General features: G+C 39.5%; 1 protein-coding gene across 7 annotated transcripts in view; it reads right to left on the minus strand.

Moving 5' to 3' along the window:
* Positions 1–4,560: 4,560 nt before the first annotated feature.
* bbx (BBX high mobility group box domain containing) overlaps positions 4,561–16,695 on the minus strand; it is a 28,082-nt gene continuing 15,947 nt past the window's right edge. For all 7 annotated transcript variants that reach the window (XM_083782194.1, XM_083782196.1, XM_083782197.1 and 4 more), the window contains exons 8-16: positions 15,715–15,795; positions 14,507–14,569; positions 13,596–14,418; positions 12,184–12,313; positions 11,766–11,917; positions 10,337–10,429; positions 9,116–9,316; positions 8,670–8,862; positions 4,561–7,929 (exon numbers count right to left, since the gene is read on the minus strand). In XM_083782194.1, the coding sequence (XP_083638320.1) occupies positions 7,851–7,929; positions 8,670–8,862; positions 9,116–9,316; positions 10,337–10,429; positions 11,766–11,917; positions 12,184–12,313; positions 13,596–14,418; positions 14,507–14,569; positions 15,715–15,795 (1,815 nt within the window). In that variant the 3' untranslated portion in view covers positions 4,561–7,850. The remainder of the gene's footprint in view (positions 7,930–8,669; positions 8,863–9,115; positions 9,317–10,336; positions 10,430–11,765; positions 11,918–12,183; positions 12,314–13,595; positions 14,419–14,506; positions 14,570–15,714; positions 15,796–16,695) is intronic.

Raw genomic sequence — 16,695 nt, forward strand, 5'->3', positions numbered from 1 at the left:
TATAGATCTATATATCCATAATTAAACTATGCATATAATTATACTATATAGTGTCTACATAATTAAAATGCTATCTAACTTACACCAGAGTAAGACACCTGGGGGCGCGTGTATACTATGCATCCGTCTGGGTGACAGCAGACTGCTGGGCGAGCGCTGGCATTTTGGGTCAGATCAACATAGGCTATATGGAAAGAATTCTGTACTGGCCATATATGGAGCCTTGAGTGTGTACAGGGTTTGATGAAGTCTAATCAACATAATGGAATGTCAGAACAGATCAGCTCCATATATGGAGATCTAAGGGTGGCAGTTGGGGCAGTGTCTTGAGTGTACAATTTACAAGGCATTTAGGCATTTAGCAGACGCTCTTAATCCAGAGTGATTTACATTAAGCAATAACAAAAACATGGCATACATCACATATATAAAAAGTAGTTATCATGAATCATGTATAAACTAAGAACGTAACAGTGGAGTATCTATGTAAACTATACATACTATATATATTATATATTATACATATATACTATAAAGTGCTATGACTACATAAAATGCAATTCTAATGCTGTCTACGTAACAAGCTATAAATCTGTTTAAAATATATCTAAGTCTACATAAAGTGCAGGCCATGGTGGAGTCTGAAGAGGTGGGTTTTCAGACTACGGCGGAAGATCGGGAGTGAGGCTGCAGTTCTGACTGTGATGGGAAGTGCATTCCATAGTTTTGGAGCCAGAAGGGAGAAGAGTTTGGTATGTGGGGTACAGGGTTTGATGAGGGCCCAGTCAGACTGACATACGTGACCATATATGGAGATGTGATGTCACAATATGTGACCATATATGGAGGCTTGGGTGACTCAATATATCCATATATGGGGTATTATGTCACATGATGTCACGTGTCTGGTGGGTAACAGGTTTGGTCGCCCCTTTTCCATCTCGCCTCACTACTCTACCTAGCTGTAAATAACAAACAAAATTCATGTTGGTGATTATAGTCTATAAGTTCACTCTGTATACAGTATCATCCACGGGCATAATAGCATGATGCCATTACAAAACATGGGCTTTACATGGAAGAAATGTGCTTCTTTAACGAAATTAACTGCTAGAAGGTCCTATTAAAAATGAACTTAATTAAGCAGTCACTTATAATAACTGTGTCAGTTAATCTTTCTTAATTTTGTATATTATATCGACTACTATACAATCAAATAAATCTGTATACAAGATAATTTCAGATTTCAGAGAGGGAGATACAGTAGAGAAATACAGTAAATACTAAATTAACTGTAAAGGGGCGAGTTGGTAAAGGGACAAAGCGAGCAATGCTCGCTTTGTATTTATATATGTGCAAATGAAGTATGTATATATGTGTGAATGAAGTATGTATGTATGTACAAGTGAAGTATGCATGTATGTGCAGGTGAAGTATTTATATATGTGCGAATGCAGTATGTATGTATGTACAAGTGAAGTATTTATGTATGTGTGAATTAAGCAAGTGAAGTATTTATGTATGTGTGAATGAAGTATGTATGTATTTGCAAGTGAAGTATGTATGTATGTGCAAATTAAGTATGTATGTATGTGCAAGTGAAGTACCTAAATGTATGTATGTGCAAGTGAAGTATGCATGTATGTGTATGTGAGATATGCATGTATGTGCAAGTGAAGTACCAATATATATGTATGTGCAAGTGAAGTATGCATGTATGTGTATGTGAGATATGCATGTATGTGCAAGTGAAGTACCAATATATATGTATGTGCAAGAGAAGTATACATGTATGTGCGAGTTGACTATGCATTTATGGCCTAAACGGCTTCCCATATGCCACGGCATCGGCATGGTGTCGCATTGAACCATAAAGGTGGACTACTGGAGATGAGAGCAGATAGAGTTAACGCAAGCGTAGTAAGTGTTACGATTCTCTGTTCTAAGTATTTGGACCCTCGTCTGGTTCTGGTGTGTGACGACCTTTGACATTTCCATGGTTACGGCGGCGGACAGACGGACAGGCCGGCCCGGGAGAAGATATTAACATGACGCGAGGCTTGGTCACATTAAATCATTCACACAGTTTATTACACATACAGAATCATATATAGCTTGGATACTTCATGTCCTAATGACGTCACTGACTAGACATCACAATCACTGCCTTCAGCGTGCCCTAACACAGCTCTAAAGTATGTTACAGTTCAGGCAGTGCACCATACGTACATTGCATATTCACGTACAAGTACCAAGTATCAGTACACAGCATGTTGTATATTACAACAGTAAACTCCTGCGTGTGCATCCTGTTTCAGCCTCGGTTGATTTCATCCTGAGACATCATACTAAACTGCGCTATTGCACCCAACCAGAAATGTTGCTGGGGGAAAGGCTGTGGGATTAGATTATGAGATAAGGAGGAAGTAGGTTGAAGACGAGTGGCTTTAACTTTAAAGGGACATTTCACCGCGGGAAGAAACTGAAGTCACTCAATGTTAATAGTATTTGTAGTAGATGACAATTTGAAATTTGCACCCTATGGCCAGAACAATAATGAAGTCTGTGTGTTTGACTGGATAGCTGAATTCCTACAATGACCATAATGCTTTGGTGGACTGCCCCTCCTTGTGTCCTAAACATCATTAAAATAAGATCTGGTTGCAAAAGGGGTGAAGTGGCCCTTTAATGTTGGCATCAGCTGAGCAATGAGGGCATCTATCCTTAGTCCTTACCCCATTCACAAGGCACTAGATCCCTGGGAGTTGGATTGCTAAAGCTCCAAACCTACTGTCAGATCCCAGTACAAGTTTTCACCTTTATCCAAGTCTCATAATAACGAGTTGGCACTTAGCAGTGTACAGGATCAAACCAAGAACCCTGCCATTCAAAGGAGAGTGTGACGCTGAAAGAAAGACAATGGGGTCACTCATTTGGTCAGGGTTCATCCTCCAGGGGGCATGAATGTGCTCGGCAGGTTTCATGGTAATCCACCCCTTTACTGCCTTTACTTGTGAGATTGTGTGCACAGTGCAAGTGGACATTTTGGCCTAATGGTGGCTCTATTGGTAAGGCCTTGGGGTCATAGCAAATTCCATGGCAGTCCAGCCGGTAAATTAAGTGCAACTGTGCAGATACACAATTTAGGCATAATTTAGCAGACGCTCTTAATCCAGAGCAATTTACATTAAGCAACCAACATAGCCAAGAGCTTAAAATAAAGACTTCAGAGTTCCACAGATGTAATATAATTAGGTTATTTTAATAGGTGTTCAAGGAGTAATAGTTGCGTCAGCAGAAAGTGTAAAAGGAATAATAGTTGCCTCAGCAAACAGTGTTATGACATAGGACTTCTGGGGTGAGGTGGGTGGCAGAGGGAGATGGCTAAGGGATCCCTCTCAAAGCAGGGGCTCCAGTAAGGCAAGGCTGCAATTAACACGTGGGCTTTAACAATCAGAAAACATGTCATGACACTAAATATTAACATCATTTAGAGTGAGCACATGTTGTACAAACTATCAGAGGAAATGGACTTAAAGATCTAAGCATAACCTCGTCACAAAAACATGAAGCCACAATCTACATTCCAATAAAGTGTAGATATTAGATAATGTAATGCAGGTGTATGTATGAATGGATGCATATTCAGTTTTATATTTAATTTTATTTGCCTACAACTATTAAAAAAAATGGATTGTAATAAATAAGTTGAAAACCAAGCATTCAATTCTATTTCCTTGCAGGAGTGTCCCTGGTTTTACTGTCCTGAACAGTGTCTTAATTTTACTGCAAAGAAAAGAAAAAAGAAAAAATCTGGGGAAGAGTTATTGTCCCATCATTAAAAATGCAAGAATCTCTCAACCATCACTCTGTTTGCTCACAAATTAAGTCCTTTGGACTTAAAACACCACACAATTCCAATGAGTTCGCAACACAGCAGCCATCTTGTTACGAAAACTGTTGGTAGTAGCGAACTATGCACCTGGGAACAGTATACCATCACATACATACAGTACAATCAAGACTGAATTGGAATTAGAAAAATACAGGTACAAAATGATTACATTCAACAGACAGTACTAGCACAAAAGGGAATTATTTATAGTCATTTAGGTAACTAATATAGGAATTTCAACTTTATAGAGGCATTTTTAGATAGAAAAAGTGAGGGGAGTGTGAAATTACAGTATAATATGGCTGTTTTGTAGATGTTTGTTATTGACGGATCTCATATATAGATATATAGTTGTTAAAATGCATAATTCCATTGATGGGGTAAAAATTATATATTTTTTCTTTAAAGATCATGATCATTTTGGTTTGGATCATAAGGTGCAAATACTGTATATCAAAAGAGGCATTGAGAGGTGCCCTTTTGTTGCACACCCTTCAAACTCTGGGTTCCCTTTAAAGACCAAGAGAACCCCACTACGTAGATACATAGGATTAGTTGTGCTGATATTATACATGTTACCTGAAGATTTGTACACCTATAAAATGCAGTGCAACTGTTAAGCTAGCTTTCTTTTAACAGAATTTCCATTTGACAATGACTTTCCCTTTTCTTTGGCAACTGTCAATAAACTCACTTGCTATAAGCAAATATATTTATCTTTTTGGGGAAGACAATTTCTTTGTCTCTGCAAAGAATCACATCGGTGTCCAACAGTGGAAGAACAATACAGTTTACTGCTTGGATGAAGTTATCCTTAATGTAACTTAGTCTCATATTTGAAAAATATATGTACTATTAGGATTATCTTAAAGCATAATGTTTCCTTAAACGTTATTGGGAAACACTGGTTTGTAGATAAATTTGTTTGCATTTAAGGTCCAATTCAATTAATTACTGCATCAATGCATGTTGTGCAATACTTGCACACAAGAGCCTAAATTAGCAGAATATATTTTTAAACCATGTAACAATGCCTTGGCTAAGGCTAAATACAACTATTCAAGAAGAAAAGGGTGTCTCTGACCCTTTTGTTTTACTCGTTTTGCTTCTGTCTGTTTTGAGTCAGGAATAACACACCCAACACATAACTCCGATATCACGATGCAGTCGCAATCAAACACACACCTTTAAAGGTGAAGTGACAATGCTTAACTAGAAGCGGTGCATTTTATCTCAGTGCCTATTTGCTTAACAGTTAAGCATAGATGCATTCATTTTTGTATGAGCTTGTTCTATTAGACAACAGTCTTAATCCAGTAAACTTGACCTCAGGAAAATAACCATTTAAGTTAACAAGAAAGAGGAAATCCTACCTAGTAAAAAAAGAAAGAAAGAAAAAAAAAAGATCATCAGTAATGCTAAGAACATAACTGATAAGAGAAGAGGAATCAAACATGAAACCTTAAAAACAAAAAAGACAAACAAAACCTACAACATGACTGATTGGTTGATCAGGCTGTGTTACACAAAGCAACAAAAGGATAGTTGTAGCATGATGATAACTTCCATGGAAAAGCAAATTGTGGCTGGGACTCTCAACACAAACTAACCTGTGATACAAAGCTGTCACTCAAGGTTTGAGCTAGCCTGCTGCAGCTATACAAACTAATTCCAACCCATGGGAAAACAACAAACGTAGCTTCATGGACACGCATGTCCTTTTCTTCAGTCAGAACTACTGTTCACACACTGTAAACAGAAGTACAAACAAGAGAGAATTGGAAAACGGAATGACTCTGAACGTATGACAAAATAAGAAGGGATGCCTTTGCATCTAAATCAGCAAACTATTGAATTGTGATTGCCAATGAGTGGACAATAGAAAAACGTTAAGGGGCACTTAATACCTGTCACCACTCACAACTAGTCCTATTCAGTCTGTCTGTGGGTGGCCTCTTATCGCAGGCTTCGGCTTGTGAGATAACCAGCTTACTTTTTTTTGTTGCAAATAACAGATTATTTTTCTTTAAAATATCGCTACTTCACATATTAATGTATGACCTCCAACTAATAAAACTGAATTTAACATTTGCATGATATATTTTTAAGTCAAAGTCTGTGGCCCAAACAAGTGGAGATGCTTACAGAGTCTGATAGGCTTCAGAATGGCTAAATAAGTGAAGAGGCATAATTAGGCATCATTATTCAACTAAACGCCTCTATATGCAAGCTACAAATTAGTGCAGTTCGTGTTAAGAACAAACAAATAAGGAAAGAGATAGCACTCATTGAAACAGCCTTTCTAAATGCTACTCAAACTGCAATATCAAGTATTGACAAACTGCATTTCAGCATTCAAAAATGTTCAGGAATAGTTAAAGTATTGTTGTTTGATGGCATCAATGCTCCAATCTGGGATTTGTCTCCATTAATAAATAGCTATTTAATCCATTTGGACCATGGAAAAGGTTACATATTGCCAAATGGCATCTTTACCATGGTTGGAGATACTCCATATAGTATATACTGTATACCGATATTGAAATCTTTGACCGGATAAGACAAAAGCAAGGAACTTATAGCTGAACACAAGAAGTGGCAATAGCAGCACGCACATTAGGCTACTTTTACTGTGAAGTCACAATATTTACAACACCATAACCGATGTTATTGCCTAATTTCATGACAAAACATACAAACATTTAAAGTAAAATTACCTGGTCCGAGGATGCCATTTTTACAAGGATGGGAACAGTTTTCTGCCGAGTTGACGGCACATGAGTGCCAATGGCCGATATACCTTGTTTGTAGAGAGAATCTGAAAAAGTATTTCTTGCTATTGGGGAAGACCAGAGATATTGGGGAAATCCTGGATTTCGGCTTTAAGCAAAAGTGAGCTACAGGCTTTGTGGTAGTATGAAGGTTTAGGTGGGAGGGTTAAGGCTATAGCAAACCATAATTTTTTTCACATACTACTCTACCAAAATAAACGGTTTTAACGTGGACCTACCACCTGATAAAACAGAGATTGTAAATCAACTACGAAGAAATAACGAAAGAAAAAAACTGAAAAGATTCCCTCAGCTATGGTCACCTGCGGTGCAAATGTGAGGGGTTTAAAAGGCCTACTCTTAAACATCCTATATACGGATTACAATGTAGTTACCACATTACATTTTATACAGTAGCACTTCCTAACATAAGAGGAACGTCAACGTACATATCAAGTACTTGACCATTATTCCTTCATAGTATGTGTACACCCAGAAGATGTACTTCACAGAAACACCAAGCAGGTTGTAGGTGATGGAAGCCTGTCTGTCATGATAATTTACCCTGGTTAGTTCTGTTTGGGTCAAAGCTGGAAGGAGCAGAAGGGAGTCACAAAAGCCATCCAAACATAGAGGTATTCTAGAGGAGGTGGAGGGAAATCTTTCAGCAGGTGTGTGAGCCGAGGTAAAAAAAAAAAAGATGACCAAAAGCTGTGCTTTTGTATAAAACAAATGCTGTGAATTTGTTAAAATTCAATTTGTTTTGCAAGACCTGACCTATAAAATGGCCTCTAACTGGGAGGGGGAGAAAGAAATAAAGGGTACATGAAAACCCATGACGACCATCTCTATAAGGGAAGCCATGCACTGGGGGACAGCTTGGTTCCACTAGTCGTACTGTTGGAGCATCTAAAGGGAAGAGAGGAAATCAGAAAGGCACCCTCCTCCTACAAAAGGAAGGCTATAAGAGAACACTGAGATGGCGGGGGGGCGGGCAGTGGAAGGAGGACCTCTCTCCCCCACGGACCAGAGCTCAAGCTAATTCACCACAGGGGGAGGTTAAGTCTGTCCAAAGATTCCTGTTCAGTCGCCCTATCAGCAAAGGGCTAGGACATCAAAGAACATGAAGCTTGGGTGCTAGCGTCCATGTTTTTAGCTTCTCATGACAGCAGCGGAGCAGCGTTTCACTGGTCAGCGCAGGATATGAGGACTGGAGTCTGGGCTAGGTCCTTCTTCTGACTCTCAGCCAAGCCCCGCTGGCCTCTGAAACGACATGGAAGGAGAAGACACCAGGTTGGGGAAACAGTGTTGATCTAGAAAAAGTGCTCCTCGGAGCAAAGGTCTCTGCCAGGTCACGTACCGTAGGTTATTGTGGGCCAGCAATGTTTGGAATTCGCCTATCAGGATGGAATATGAAAAAGCACACCTGTGTGAAGTGAGGGGCGCTCTTATCATCGTACATCATCCATTCATTGTCAATGGGAATTTGTGTAGGACCAAAAATTTGCTCTTCTGCATATATGACGTAAATTCTCCATTCATTATCAATGGGAATGTAATGTTTGTGTAAGACTAAAATTTACACTATAGCTGAATAAAAATCGGACGGATCAGTCTTGATCACTTGACTATAGAGATAATGTGTACCAACAAAAGTTGTGGGAGTATCGATTTGTGTGAAATTTTGATAAAATCTGAAGGAGTAATAAGCATAAGTCGGCCTCCTGGTGGCACTATAAAAGTCAGATGTGAAAAATTTGCTTGGGGTGAAATCAGTCCTCAACTGCTTCTTAAAATCTTTAACCATACGAACCCTAACCCTATTCTGGGCATACACATAATAGGCAAACATTCACATCTACAAGCTCACATGGCGGAAACAAGTGTAGACCCCTTGGAGACTCTGGTCAACAAAGTATATGTGGTAAATAATGGATAATGTAGAAAACTATGAATATGATTTTCAATGCACATTGTACACTGACACTTAGGAGACAACCTACCTGTGAACGTTTTCCATGGCTGCCACCTCAGCCAGTGCAGCCAAGCTGAAGAAAGCAGGCAACTCTTGTGGTACAGTGCTTCTGTCTGCCTCCTCTGGTCTGGGGGAACTATGGCACCCCTTTTCTTTGCATAAATTATTTTGGGGTAATGGCTTCTCATCCTGTTCCTGGTTCAGGTCCCTAATTTTGTCTTCTGTAAAGGAATCAATAAATAAAAGGCCTTTATTCTTTAGCCTCTCTCTCTCTGAGAACGTATGAGCCATTTTCAATGAAAGGATGTTGAATTTCAGATATCCAGAAATGTCCATAGATTATTTGAATGAGGATACTGTGTACATCATCATGTTGGATCAGTTGTGGATTATTTGCAATGTATGGGTTGTTAATTATCAAATAAACACTAACTAATTAACTAACTACATACATACAAAAACATGTTTACTCACCCTCCACTGGGGACACACTGCCGTCAGCTGTGCGCACCAGATGGGTGATCTTGCTCTTCCTCGCCTTTCGCTTCTGGCTGCCCACTAGCATCTCTATACTAGTGGTAACCTGGGCATCTGGGCACATTGTGGCAATTATGGGGGCACATGATTTGGCTTTGGAAGCAGAATCTGGCAGGGTGGAATCACTCTGCACCGCAACTATGGAGAAAAGGTTCATCACAATTGTTAATGCTCTGCATTATGTCATTGATTTTGCACTCTATTATTTTGTTTGTATTGCATTTGCTGCCCTTTTCTTTCACTGCAACTGGTCATTAACTCATATCTAGGCATTTCTTATTGAGGAGTTACTTTTAATCTTTATGTGTACATTTAGCTTTAAATGGTAATGTATTGCATGTGAGCTATACTGTTGGCCATATAACCACCTCACCCTGCATTCCCCTTTAATAGGACAATTATTCTCTTTCATTGACAGTCGGGTCTACTGTAATTGTTTCTTTTCCCCAGATCTATAGGCTCTCAGCATGGCACTTTCATACTCAGCCTGGGCCTATAGATCTGGTCGGTGTGACGTTTGGTTAATTACTACAGCTGCCACTGATTGACGTTCCTCGTTTGTTGTACTGTATAGAACACACCTACTGTACTTCATGTAATGTATCAGACCTGATGAAGACCCACAGCGGTCGAAATGTTTGAAACCAACTATTTAATAAATGTTCTACTGGGAGCTACAGTGTGCAAACTTCCCTTCCTTTCCTCAGATGTTCATACTTCACATGGCAATGCACATCAATGGCACAATAAGCTCTTCAAAATGCCCTCAGTGGCAGAGTTCATGCAGTTATACATTAATTATGCAAAACAAAACCACTGAATGCACAAAGCTGAATAGATCTAGGTCTTAATTAAGAAATTACATACGCTATTATTTATATCAATAATGTCATCGGTGCAGTTTGTGATTTGTGAAAGTACACAATGAGGTTAGGCAAAAAGTAAGAACTCATTTACACACTCATTTTCAACTTGATGGAAATGGTCTTGTTTGTTTTTGTGTTAAATCTTTTAGAAACATTTGAAAAAAGAGAACATTACAATCAGTTAGTGGCACTTGAAAGCACATTATTCATCGTCTTGAATGCATTCACATCCTCACAAAATCCTTACAGTTGCATACTAAAATACAATCACCACATCAATGTTCTAGTTCACCTTTATCCACAGCACTTGGTTTCTCCTTTTTGACTTTATGCTTCCTAACAATCTTGTGGAATGATGTCTTTTTCTGAGATGGAGATGATGACCCTGATATGACAAAAAATAAACAAAGAAAAAATAAAAGAGCATGGGTGTGCCGTGTTATGACGTCAAAGTGCCTTAGATTTAACAAACAAAGAATGTTCTGAATAACACAAGTTATGAAAAATGCAACACTACATTTAATGAGTAGAGCAGGCAACATATGGGATGATAGGAATAATTCCAAACTAAATATACAGTATACAGCTATATCTTGCACCAACCCTTACCCCATTTACCTAAACTTTTTTGCCATTTTTTACTATTTTAAAACATTTTAAAATAGTTCAAATAGCTGATCTACAAGCTCACAACGTGTCGATGTAGATTGCCTAGTTGAACTATTTTCAAATGTTTTAAAAATAGTTAAAAATGACAAATACGTTTAGGGATAAGGGTTAAGGGTTGGTGCAAGATACTGTAGGTCCCATAGTGCCCAATCCAGTCCAAGTGGAGACTGAGAGTAGGAAGACCACCTCCAAGAATTGCAGATGTACTAGTTGTTTTGTATCAAATACTATTCTTCTGACAGTGTATCAATCTTCGGGCATGATCTTGTAGGGTCAACTTGGTGCAAAAACATAGAAAAAACAGCTGCTTCTTTCTTGGATATGTTGTGGTTATATGCCTATTTTATGTCAACCAACTACATTTGCAGGGTTCAGCCAAGTGTGCCTGCACTGGGCGCACCCTTTAAGCCAAAATGGACACTTTAAAGAATGTCCAAAAAGACAGTCACCAAACCAATGTGTGGACTAATAATCATCAAGCATGGCCATCAGTTCAGTTACCTGATAAGAGTCCTAGTAGTACTTAAATGTACTTGAAATGAAATATGTCATTGTTTGCAGATGCTATTGCACTGGTATTGATTACCAACCCCCATTGGGTTGTTTGACATTTGAGAATGATGTTAGTCATATACTGTACATACCTAGGTTGTAAAGACTTGCACACGTTTTATTGCAAACTATCCCAACAAACTGTTTAACCGCCCCCATGTCTCCCCACATAATTTTTATTTACTTCCATTTAGCAGCTGGCTACTTGTGAGAAAATCATTAAATCGCTTTTGAACTTTCATCCCTATTTTTCATACGATTGTGGTTGTTGAGGTTCCCTGCTCAACAATACTTAAACAAAAGTTAGGACAAAACAAACCATGAAATTTAACAATGAATATGTTCCGTCACGCAATCCTAATAGTGATAGCTGGGTTGTTTGACCTGGCAAAGTAATGGTGTATTTGGCCACGCCCTAAAATACCTGTGTAAGGAAATAAGTAATAAGTCCCAGATTGTAACTTTAACTTTGTCCACAAAACGGTTCTTGTGGTTCTTACCTTTGCCAGATTTGGGCACTTCCTCTTGTGTTGCGGAGACGTCCGGTTTCTTCTTCTTTGCAACAGCAGAGTTTTTCTTATCAAAAGTCATCGGACTGTACTGAGGCAGACTGTTGAACTTCTTCTCAAACTCTTCCTCCAGTTTTCCAAGGCTGAAAATTGGCGTTCCAAGTTAAGGGCTACATTTATTTGCACATAATGAAATGAAAGTGCAATGGAATTATAAAAAAAGAAAAGTGTAACGGTTGAGTTTTAAATATGACTACATGATAGATATGATTTACATGAAAATTACATTTTACATAATTATTCAAAACGTCCTCGCTTCAACCCCTAGTTGAAGCTGGGATCAGAAATGCCAAAACAGATTTATAGAACTGTAGTGACAAATGCAAAAATAATAAGACAAAATACTGACCCCTGCGTAGACTCATCTTTGGACTTGGACTTTTTCAGTTTCTTGGGGTTACTCGGCCCCACCTGAGAAACAGCCCAGTTGTCATCAGTCCAGTTTCCATCATCAGATCCACGGAAAGCGCCTCTTTTACCTAGAAGGTGTAGAACAATAACCTTGCAGATCACTGATAATTACATTCATTATAGCAGTGGTTCCCAAATGTTTTCATGTCAAGGACCCCCAAATTCACACCTATTAGCCCTCGGACCCCCATTTGAAGAGATATGCCAGGGACCCCCATAAGAGAAGATTGTTACGGCTCTGGCAGTGATTCTCAACCCTATGATTTCAAGGACCACCAGTTTGACATGCATTAATCTACGTACCCCCCATTTAATGGCATTTCTATCTCTGAGAGCCTTTTTATTTAGATTGTAAAATAAATGTTAATTTAACTCTGAGTGTACTACAAATGGAACCAAATGGACCCGTTATGCATTATAGAAAACCAAGCTCACACGTTGTTTCACGGATTTGTCTTTAACCATTAAAACCTACTATCTACGGTACTTAGTTGATTCTCTATACTTAATTCCCTCTTTCTATTTATTTTTTACCTCTACATCAAATCTCTTCACTGAAAGTAGATAATCTACAAGACACATTGTGAGCTTGTAGATCTGCAAAAAAGAATTGCAGAATATTTGCTCCAGAACAGTGACGCGAGGGTTTATGCCAGGGATATTCAAATGGCGGCCCGCGGGCCACATGTGGCCCGCGGAGCGCCCCCTTGTGGCCCCTGGAAGAATTTTGATTTTTTTTTTTTTTTTTTTTTTTGAGAATAATCAGAGGGATAATAAAAGTTACAGGTATGGTGTGTGCGATATTAATTGTGAGATTACCATAATGACGGTAATCATTAAAGGACCACTTTTCAACCTATCTTCATATAGGCCTATAAGTCCTCACTAATAATCATGATAAAATGACAAGTTTTTTTCTACTCGGTCTGTGTCACATAGGAGGGCTGTGGGCAGTTCAGAAACCCACCCAACAGTGACATCAATGGAGAATCCAAGCTAATATAAACTGCAGGCTTTCTAGTCCTGAAAAGTTGCAATGCGAAAATGGAAGCCATCATTCTCACAATAATAAACCCTGTTCCAGGTCCATTTGGTTCCATTTGTACACTCTCAGAGTTACAGACCCATAAGGGTATACCTGTATAGACATATTATCCTGCTTATTACTGTGCGGAAATATACATAAATCTTCGTGTTTGAGCACAAAAAGCATTTTGAGAACCCACAAATTTCCGCGCTTCGCGCGCACACTGTGCGGCCCCCCACACACAATCATTCTACAGTTGTGGCCCCCGGCCTAATCTAATTGAATACCCCTGGTTTATGCGGTTAACTCTAGGTATGTGGTACCTCGGTCTATGTTGGCTCTGAGAGATGTCAGCATTCCTTCAGAGACCAAGGTCTTGTACAAGGCCCCTTTGCAGCTTCTCTCTGACTTCCTGGACCCACGGGCCTCTGCGTCGACCTGTTCGTCCTTCACCCGCTCCTTCTCTTCCTCGTCAAGTTTGTCGTGCTGCAGAGGACTGGAGGGGGCGTCATGCTCCTCCGCGCTGCCCTGGGCTTCTGTGCTTTTAGTCTCTGCTTCGTCCACGTCTTTCTCTGGGAAGACGGGCATAGTCTCCTCCTTCATCTCCACCTCGGCAAAGTCAAGCCGCTCGCTGTGCCCGCGGTCCACCTCCATCTCTTCCTCGCTCTCCTTCGGAGGGGTCTTGGCTTTGGGCTTGCTCTTCTTTTTGGGCGAGCTGGAGGAGCTCCCAGCGCCGGCACTGACTGGAGTCCTCTTCTTGGGTTTCTGCTCCGCCTCATTCCACACCCCTTTGGCCACCGCCTCAATCGTGCAAAAGATGCTGTCCAGGTCCGACTCCACATGACTGCCTTTCTTCTTAGCTGAAGGGCTCCCATCGAGGGCGTTTGACTCCTTCTTCTTGCTCTTCTTTTTGACACGTGCATTTTGGCTGCCGGGTTCCGCAGGAACAACGTCGGCCGAGGTAGAAGAGGAAGAGGAGATGGAGGGCAATGGGGGTGACGTTTGAGGGGTCAAGGGATGGTCTCCTGTCTCCTCCTCTTCCTTGACCTCCGCACTTGTTTCGTCTTGGACAGAGGACGGAGACGTGGTGTCCTGTGGCTGGGAGGCTGTGGTCTCCATCTTGCAGGCCTCCGACGCCAAGCACATCTAAAAAAATTAAGAAATCAACTATTATTCATGGCATCTGAAGGTATGGATTCAAGCTCTACTGGATATGTGTTGACTCTAGATTTACCTCAGCAAGCTGGAAGAGAGCAGATTGCGGGCATTGCTTTCCCTCTGGTGCCGTAGATGTAGACTGTGAAGACACATGTATTCAATTCAAGTAGAGTACAGTAGAACTGTTACGGTAAATCAGTTTCAATTTGTATTAATGGACATTTACTGTCAACTCAACCCAGAGCCAGAAAAAATACAAAGGACTCCTACACCCCAGTCTTTGACATTAAATTAATATATACCGTAGATTCATTGAAAACTTTAAATTAGTCTTTGAGAGCAACACAGGACATTTTCTGTACATGTGGGTAGATTATCGTATTCAGAATAGCCATCTCTGCTTTAACCCATTCTGACCGGGCACCCATTTTGGTGTCAGCATCATGTTATGCTTTAGCTATTGAAAAATAGCAGATCTACAAGCTCATATCGCGCCACCGAGTGGCGCGATACGAGCTTGTAGGTCTGCTATTTTTGAAAAATCGAAGAGCGACTGACATTTTTTAGAATCTGATCTCAGGTCAGAATGGGTTCATCAGACCAGTGTGTGTCCGGCGGAAACCTCGTATGAATCTGATCTCAGGTCAGAATGGGTTAAGATTGCACTCATGTGGGCTATAAGGCTAAACTGAATAACGTTAGTCACTTATGGCCAGTCCCCTGGAGAGCAACTCTTGAACTTGTGACATAAAAACAATACATTCTAAATCAGCAACCCGTTGGCCCCCAGATAATATCCCAAAGCATTATGATTTTATTGATAATATGACATTAGTATTTATAACAAAACAAAATATATCATGGAATTTTGTTTTTCTTCACCTTGAAGTGAGTTGTCATAATACCAACGAAAAGGAACTTAAAGTATACATGTTAAAATAGCAGATCTAGAAGCCCGTAGCGCGCTTCAACCATTCTGTAAAAGAATAGTTGAAGCGGTCAAATCTAAAATGACAGATGCTTTCACGGTTTTAATGGTTACGATGAATGACTGCTGTATCCATTGCATTAACCCATTTTGGACTGAGGCCGATTCTAAAAACGCCTTCTAAATACTGACCTAGGTTTTCTGAAAAACTTCAAATATTTATATAGCAGCATCAAACTTTTGAATACTGTACATTCTGTACAGAACCCCAAAAGTGGTTCCCCCCCAGAATGGGTTAAACAACTACATGATGAAATTCAGTGCAGGATCTGAAACGTAACTTATAATAATCATACCTCTGTCGGTGGGGAAAGTGACGCCTTGACTGTGCTTTTAGCGATGTCAGGTCCTCTTTTCTGTATGGTTTCAGATGTTCTCTATAGATAGAAATGGGAATTATTATTAGCCAATGAATTCAGCTATAATCAACCAAATACCCTGTCAATCACAAGAATGGTGGACAGGACTTCCTCTTGTTACCAAATGTTCCAATAAGCAAGTGCAGATGCAGCATAACATGACACAACACAACCACATTCAATTAAAACCTATATACGCTATAACCTTTTGATCAATGCACTTGAGGCTTGCTTCTGCAAGCAATTTTTGCATAGTATTAATTCCTCATCAGGGGGATAAAGGGTACAGATCCCCCCTCCCAGACCATGCAAAGGTCTCTGACAGACCTTACAAGTACAACTATTTACCAGTGGTGGAAAACTTGGGTAAAACTATCAATACTGCAGTGTAGTTAAAAGTAAAAGTCCAGAATTCAAAATTGACTTGAGTTAAAAGTACAAAAGTATCAAAAATGTACTTAAAAGTACCAAAAGTAGAAAGTACTCATTATGCAGATTGTCCCATTTCACAAGTTTTCAAATGTATGTACAAATCTTTTGAAAATAAATAGCAGATAGATACAAGCTCACTGCATTGTGAGCTTGAAGATCGGCTATTGTCAAATGGTCGAAATGTATATAGGGCTGAAGACAAGTGGTTAATGTATGTTTTGTAATAATAATCAAAATCGACAGTAACAAGTAACAAGTAAAAGATTAAAATAAATTTGTATTGGTGTAAAAGTATAATATTTGCCTCTGAGATGTAGTGGAGTAGAGTATATAAAATGCTCCAGTAGAGTAAAAAATACTTAGAACATTTACTTAAGTACAGTACTTAGTAGTAAATAGCAGTGGTGTGTGAAGTAACTGATTTATGTCACAGACAATACTATTTATTACTATATACATGACACTATTACTATTTACATGTAAAAT

The sequence above is a fragment of the Protomyctophum parallelum genome (assembly GCF_964188405.1).
Source record: "Protomyctophum parallelum genome assembly, chromosome: 1".
Lineage (NCBI taxonomy): Eukaryota > Metazoa > Chordata > Actinopteri > Myctophiformes > Myctophidae > Protomyctophum > Protomyctophum parallelum.